Source organism: Panthera leo, chromosome E3 (assembly GCF_018350215.1).
Source record: "Panthera leo isolate Ple1 chromosome E3, P.leo_Ple1_pat1.1, whole genome shotgun sequence".
NCBI classification, from domain to species: Eukaryota; Metazoa; Chordata; class Mammalia; order Carnivora; family Felidae; genus Panthera; species Panthera leo.
In genome coordinates, this window is record NC_056694.1 from 6,892,069 (window position 1) to 6,899,914 (window position 7,846).

Consider the following 7,846-nt stretch of genomic DNA (forward strand, 5'->3'; position numbering starts at 1 on the left):
CCATAGTTGTATGTGTAGAAAGAGAGGTAGCAGAACAACCACCTCTATCTAATTGGGATTGTGAACTCACTGTTTGTGCAAAACACTTGAGCCTTCAGAAACAACCCAGGCACAGTTTCTATAAAAATCAATTCCACTTGGGGTGCCTGGGTGGCTCAGTCGGTTAAGCATCCAACTCTTGGTTTCAGCTCAGGTCATGATCTCATGGATCGTGAGTTCGAGCCCCATGTCAGGCTCTGCACTGACAGTACAGAAACTGCTTGAGGTTCTCTCTCTCTCTCTCTCTCTCTCTCTCTCTCTCTCTCTCTCCCTCTTCCCTGCTCTTTCTTTCTCTCAAAATAAATAAATAAACTTAAAAAAATCATTTCCACTTGATACTGGAATGTTACAAGGTAAATCCAGTCTTAGGGCTAGATGGATAAGAAGGCACCCAACTGGTGGCTCATCTTATAGAATGCCAAAAAGCTGTTTCTGAAAAGGAAAATATTTTCTTGTGAAAAAAAGGCATAACTTTGCTCTCAAAGTGTTATTCTTCTTGAAGATGGTCCCAGGGCTTCACGACTTTTTTCAACTAATAAGGAAGTAAGATATAGAAATTTTCCTCACTTTGGAATCCCTCAGATCATTAGATCTCAGAAAAATTCACTGAGATGTCAGATCTCTTTGCATTTGCATGGGATTAACATCTGGCTGTCTGAAACAAATGAGTCTTGCCAAGCCATCTACTGTATTATTCATTTTTATAATCTCTTCCCCTTTCTGAGTTAAATATCATTAATGTCATGTGAGATAGTTAAAACAATCTACATTCTTTTCATTTATTAATTTATGCAACAAATAGCTGTTGCACACTTACTTCATGTCAGGCTCTTTTCTTGGCTCTACTGAGACAATAGTAAACAAAGTAAAGTCCTTGCCCTCGGTTTCTCATGTTCTAGTAAGACAAACAATAAGTATAATATAATATAATGTGCAAAATTATGCAAAATAGTATTATAAAGTTGAAGCAGGGGACAGAGGATGCAGACTGCTGTTTTAGATATGGTAGTCAGGGAAGCACATTTTGGCAAGGCTACATTTTTAAAGAAATCAAAAGGAAATGAGGGAGCGTCTAGTAATTTCAAGAGTTGATCTTGGATTTCTTAGCCTCCAGAACAATGAGAAAATAAAATGCTTGTTGTCTAAGCTGCCTAGTGTATGGTATTTTTGTTATAGCAGCCCAAATGGGCCAAGATAGTGCTCTACAGTGCTTAGGTGCCTGAGACCACAAGAATACTGGAATTATATGCTAACCACTTGATTTTGGCAATAGTCATCAGGTATCTGGAGCCTTGAAAAGTCTTAGAGGTTTACACAGATCGGCTAAGGAGTTTATCCCATTCCACTCTTTTTTTTTTAACATTTTATTTATATTTTAAAGCTTATTTATTTATTTTGAGAGAAAGTGTGAGAAAGAGCAAGACGGGAAAAGGATAGAAAGAATCCCAAGCAGGGTCTGTGCTCTCTGCCCCAACACAGGGCTCAATCTCATGAACCGTGAGTTCATGACCTGAACTGAAATCAAGAGTCAGAGGCTTAACTGACTGAGCCACCCAGCACCCCCCATTCCACTCTTATACTCAGGATAACTGCAATTGCCATCTCTGAGTGAGAATCTCCCTCCCCATCACTCCTCTCAGAGCCTTGGCTACATCCTTATTCCGGAGAGTATAAATCAAAGGATTCAGGGTAGGAGTAATGATGCTATAGAACACAGAACCAACTTTGTCTTGCAGTGGAGTTCTCTGGGACCTGGGCCTCATATATGAGAAGATGCAGGCACCAAACCAAAAGGAAACCACAATGAGGTGAGAGCTACAAGTGGCAAAAGCATTTCTCTTACTCCCAGCTGAACGCATCTGAATGACACTGTGGAGAATGAAGGCATACGATGTAGAAATGAAGAGGGTGGGGAGGAGGAGAAGTACAATGCTGATGATGTACACTATGGTCTCATATACAGTGATGTCTCCACACACCAACTTCAAAATAGCTGGAAACTCGCAATAGAAGTGGTGGATTTTTCGAGACCCACAGAAAGGTAAGTGCATCAAGATCACTGTGTGAATTAGAGAGTTTATGGATGCTCCCAACCACGACATGACCACCATCATCAGTCCCACCTTTCTGTTCATGAGAACAGTATAGCGAAGTGGATGACAGATGGCAACATAGCGGTCATAAGACATGAGAGCTAAGAGAAGACACTCAGCACCACCCAGAGACAAATACAGGAAGTGCTGGGTTGCACAGCCCACAAAGGAGATGGTCTTCTTGCCAGATAGGTAGTTGGTAGCCATCTTGGGGATGGTTGTGGAGACATGCATCAGATCCATGAGGGAGAGCTGGCTGAGCAGGAAGTACATGGGTGTATGAAGCCGAGCATCAGCACAGATGAGGAGAATAGTGAGCATGTTGCCACTCACCGCAATAAGGAAGACCACTATGGTTAAAGAGAAAAGGAAAAGATGGGTGAGAGAGTCATCAAAGAGCCCTTCAAGGATGAAGTCTGCCAGAGAGGTCTGATTCCTCTGCCACATGTCCCCTTTCTCAATCCTGGGGAAAGAGGAAAGAGATGAGTGTGATATCAGAAATACCGGGGTTCAGCACACCTGACAGTAAGCACCTTTTAATCTAGCAAAGAATTTGAGAAGAGAATTTTTTTCTATTTCTGATTATTCAACAGCTCTAATTATTGAAATAAACTTTTAGAAAAAGAACTCAAATCTCTCTTCACAAACGTGATTAACTCTGAAAATCCAGAATATCTACATTCTGTTAAGTGCCATTCTTCAAAACAGAGTCTCTCCTCATTAAGGAAGAAGTGTGTGTGTGTGTGTGTGTGTGTGTGTGTGTGTGTGTATACACATAAGGAAGAAATATATATATATACACATACATGTGTATATACACATATATTTTTATACACATATATGATGTATATTTTATATATTTTATATACCTCATATACGTGTATTTTTATACACATTATATATGTGTATATCTTTACACACATATGCTTTTATATGTGTATATATACTTTATGTGCACTAAATTTTATATACTTTATATAGATACTTATGAGCATGTGTACTTTTTTATAAGTATAAATATAAACATATACATTTAGTGGATTGTACAAAAATTTGGCCTTACACAGTTGTGAAAGCTGGTTAAGCTGTCTATATAAGGTTGTCACCTTTGTGTCTGATCATGGAACTTGAGGTCTGTAGGGCAAGTGGTAAGGAAGGGAAAATGGATGTAAAGGGTGGTAGATCAAGGGCAGACTGGAATATACAAGCCTGAGCTACAACCGCACAAGGGCAGACTGAAACCCATGTCAGTTCTTGTTGTCTCTGGAATTGGGGGATGTGGTTATTTGGAAGAAGCAGGGGCTCTTCCTAATGAGGCTAAACATGCACACCTGGCCCAGAAATCAGAGAGGATAAGTTAGGAGGATCCAGGGAAACATAGAGCAATCGCGGGCCCAACAGCTGCTTTCACACCAATGAGATTAAGTCAGCAGATCAGCAACCACATATGTAAACTACAAAATGGCTACTTCCTTTATGCCCTCTAAATCTCCCTTAGAATCTCTCCTATGGCCCATCTTCACCAGAAAAGCACAAAAATGGGAATTCTGGGAAGTATAATTCACCCTAGCAAAGAGGACATATTACAAAACCACCAGAGCCCACCCTCTGTTGGCTGGACATTCATACACATTTCCTTAAAGCCAATGAACACAACAAAGTCATTCTTCTTCCTAACATAACTATCCTGCATACAACTAAAAATGTGCAAAATATTTGTATAAAAATAGGGAAGAAATACCCATTACTATCGTCCACAAAATAAGTCATCCTATCCAAGCACCAATGCATTCTGTGGACCACAGTTAGCACTTTCAGTCACTCCTGTTCATGTCAATGGACTCACAAGCAAAGTAGCCATGGCAACAGGGATGGTGGTTATGCATGGGCTCAGCAACATGGACCTCTACTCACCGAAGCTGGTCTAGCTACAACCACTGCTGGGTGCCCAGTCGGCCAACAGCAGAGACCAACACGGAGTCTCTGATAAGGCAGCATTCACCAAAGGAATCAGCCAGCTACCTGGTGGCACACTGATTATGTTGGACTGCTTCCAATGCAGAAGGGACAATACTGTGTTCTTACTGGAATAGACACTTACTCTGGATATGGTTTCATCTTTCTTGCCTATAGTGCTACTGGCACAACTACCACCTGCAGACTTATAGAATACTTTATTCAACATGATGGTATTCCAAGAAGCATGGCTTCTGAATAAGAAATTCATTTCACAATAAATGAAGTGTGGGATTGGGGCCATGCTCATGGAATCTACTGGACTTACCACAGTTTCCACCATCCTCAAACAACTGGCTTGATAGAATGGTAGAACAGCCTTTTGAAAACTCAGTAACAACACAAAGGAGCGATGTCCTCCAGAATGTGGTATGTGCTCTAAGTCTGCATCCAGCTTAGAGTGCTGTTTCTCCTATTGCAAGGGTTCACTGGACCAGGAATCAAGAGGTAGAAATGGGAGTGAGTCCTCTCACTATAATGTCTGTAACTGTTGTCCCCCAGCAAAATGCTTGCTTCCTGTCCTTGCGCTTTTAGACTTTGCTGGTTTAGAGGTCTTAGTTCCAAGGGGAAGAATTCTTCCACCAGGTGACACAACAATGATTCCATTTACTCAGAGTTGAGACTGTCACCCTGCCACTTTGGGATCCTCATATCACTGAATCAACAAGCAAAGGAGGTTACTCTACTGGCTTGGTGTGATTGATCCTGACTAGCAAGGAAAAACTGAGTTGCTACTATACCATGGGGATAAGAAGGAGCACATCAAGGATGTAGGATATTTTCTATGGTGTCTCTCTATACTCAAATGTCCTGTGATAACAGTCAGTGGAAAACTACAACAACCCAGTTCAGACAGGACTGCTAATGGCCCAGATCCTTCAAGAATGAAGGTTTGGGTCACTCCACAGGCAAGGAAAAATGACCCTGTGGAAAAAGGAAATATGGAATGGGTAGTGAAAGAAATAGTTATAAACACCAGCCATGACCATGTGACCAGCTGTAGAAACCACAAGTGTAATAGTCATAGGCATTTCTTCCTTATTTTAATATGAACATTTTGTACATGTATATTACCCAAATATTTTTGTTTTCTTCCCCTTGGCCATCCCTTTTTCTAACAAAAGATATATTAATATAATTAATTTCATATCTCAGTATGAATTTAACTATATTAATATAGTTAAATATTAAATATCTCAGCATTTAAGCTATAGGACATAAAAGCAGGAGTATAATCAGATAGGAGTATAATGAATTTTAGCTAAAGACAAAAAGGATTTTGTATCCTCTTATGGGGAAATGCTTGATGTGTTTTATATTCTCCTCTTGGGAAAAGGATAACATGTTTTTTCATTATACATGGGATAGTTGTATCATGTTAGGTGGAAGGGTAACTTGGTATTGTCTTTATTGGGAAGTTAAGTATAAAGAGTTGTGTATAGGTGCCAAGTAAACACATAACAAAGCCACCATATTTATGTACCTGAACACAAAAAAAGATATGTTCTGGGTAGACCTGAGAGCCTTCAAATTGGGCTGATAAAACTAGGATTATGAAATTTAATCATCCAGATTTCCCAATCAGCCCTTTATCTAATTTTTATGTGAATACTGACCAGATAGTTTGGTCTCCATGGGAAAGCTCAACTCAGCAGAATAATAGTCCAAATTGATCCCCAGCCATCCCTCTTTATGTTTTTCCTCCTGAACATTTCCTTAGATCTTTATACATTCCAGATTATCTACTTACTTTTTAAAGCAAATAACTCAGAATTCAATGTATTCTTTAAAATATAATTTGACCACTAAGAAAGAGGTCACACTTTCTCTCTCCAAATTAATGCAGTCTGGGATTATCTATCTGGTCATCCCCCTCACATTGCCATTTCAAACTCGCCTCTTGTGGATTAAGAGCCCAACCTTCCCCATGCTCCCTCCAGTCACTCCAACCCAGTCAAAACATCCACATATTTCTCTTTTACTTAGATATCCATACTCTTCCCCATCTCCTTCCTTCTTGGTTTCCATCTTTCTCTGTAAGTCTCCACAGTGTAAATTTTTCCATCACCTGATTCATGTCCCTTCCTCTCTTAGGCAACTTTCCTAATAATTTCGCATTTTGATTTGTGGCCCTCAAGTGACTTTTTTTTCTGCCATTTCTGGCAACTTTGTTCACAAACTGTCCAAATATCACCCTTTGACTAAAGAGATGGGGAAATAAGCTGACAATACCAGAGGATACCCTAACTTCTAATAAAGATTTCCTAGATACCTCAAGCCCCAGCATTACCTTACCCGGAATTCCTTCTGCAGAGACTTGTGGGCAGAACAAATACAGAAGTGGAATAGAGAGGGCTGGATAGGTCCACACTGACTCACACAGTGGCTACTGATCACTCAGGTCTTTTCTGAGGTGCTCATCACACTTCCTTGTCTAATCCTGGAAATCGCCATTCAAATTCCAGTGGGATGGCATAAAAGATATTGTCCTACACAGTTACCATTGTTGACACTAATTATCCTAGTGACAGAGTATCACCAGGAACAACAGTAACTGTAATTCTGTAATGCTCTTGCAATCTGTCCTCAGATTTTGAACTCAGCAGTGCACATCATGACAGATTAAGTAACTGAACTTCTTTAACCTCTACTAGTGGGGCCTTTGAATCATGCATATATTTCCTCTGCCTCTAAACATGTATCTGAGCCACTGCTCTATCCCAAAATGGAAATGCAAGCTTGGACAATAAAAATTTCCATTAATGTGACCTGATTAAGAAGCTGCATTTAATACTAGATTAATCTTCAATGAGTCCAGAGTCAAAAGAACATCTGTTTTGGATTTTCCCCTATTTTGAATCACCCAAGGCACTCTCTTCTTAGCTTTATTCTTCCTTTTCTGCTTAACTAGAATTTTTTTTTCTAGCACTGGTGTTTTTAGAATAAGCCCCTTCCTAACTGCATGAATCTTTTCTCAGCAGCAATCATAGGGGTGAGAATGAGGATAGACTTGTCCTGACATGAACCAATCTTGAGGACAGAGGAGCAGCATCTGTGAGAAATAGAACATCCCTCTAATCCAGAAGACCTATGATGTCATCTGAAGCAAACTGAGGACACTAAATATATGGCATCAGGGATCCCAACCCAGGGGACATATCCTGAATCTTTTCTGGAAACCATTACTCAAGATGCCAATTAGACTTGCCATATGAATTGAGATAAGCATTCCCAAAGGGCTTTGCTTAAAGTTTACTTGTAGGGGTCAGGGGAATGAGATATTTTGAGGAGTGTAGATCTGAAGATAACATGGGAGTATCTTCTCCAAGGGCCAATTAACTATGGAGACAAATAATCCCGAGAGTCCCTAGCTTGTTTTTCATCTTAGAACTCAGATCACCCTAGCCCCTTTCCATCCAACCCTTTTGAGAGCACAATCTGAGAAAGATCTAATCCCTATTGCCCACAACACACTTTAGAAGGTTTCCTCATGTGCCATATCATAGAAAAGAAGTCAAGGAATGGAGGCAGGCAATTAACCACTAGACTTTCCCACCCTGACTATGGGTCAAACTCCAATTTTACAGACTACATTAATATAATATGTGAAAAGATTTCAGATACAAAAGTTAAAAAAGAAAATGGCGTATCTGTTTATCTTCTTTGTATTTACTACCATATCATCCTCATATCCTACT

At 39.9% G+C, this 7,846-nt stretch overlaps 1 protein-coding gene across 1 annotated transcript; it reads right to left on the minus strand.

Annotated features, from left to right (window-relative positions):
• Window positions 1-1,619: 1,619 nt before the first annotated feature.
• On the minus strand, window positions 1,620-2,579 carry LOC122210278 (olfactory receptor 2AE1). The gene has a single exon (XM_042922902.1). It carries the CDS (start codon window positions 2,577-2,579, stop codon window positions 1,620-1,622), a length of 960 nt encoding a protein of 319 aa, XP_042778836.1.
• Window positions 2,580-7,846: the final 5,267 nt, after the last annotated feature.

Coding starts and splice junctions, on each gene's coding strand:
- LOC122210278 (XM_042922902.1), bottom strand. CDS start 2,579: ATGTGGCAGAGGAATCAGACCTCTCTGGCAGACTTCATCCTTGAAGGG.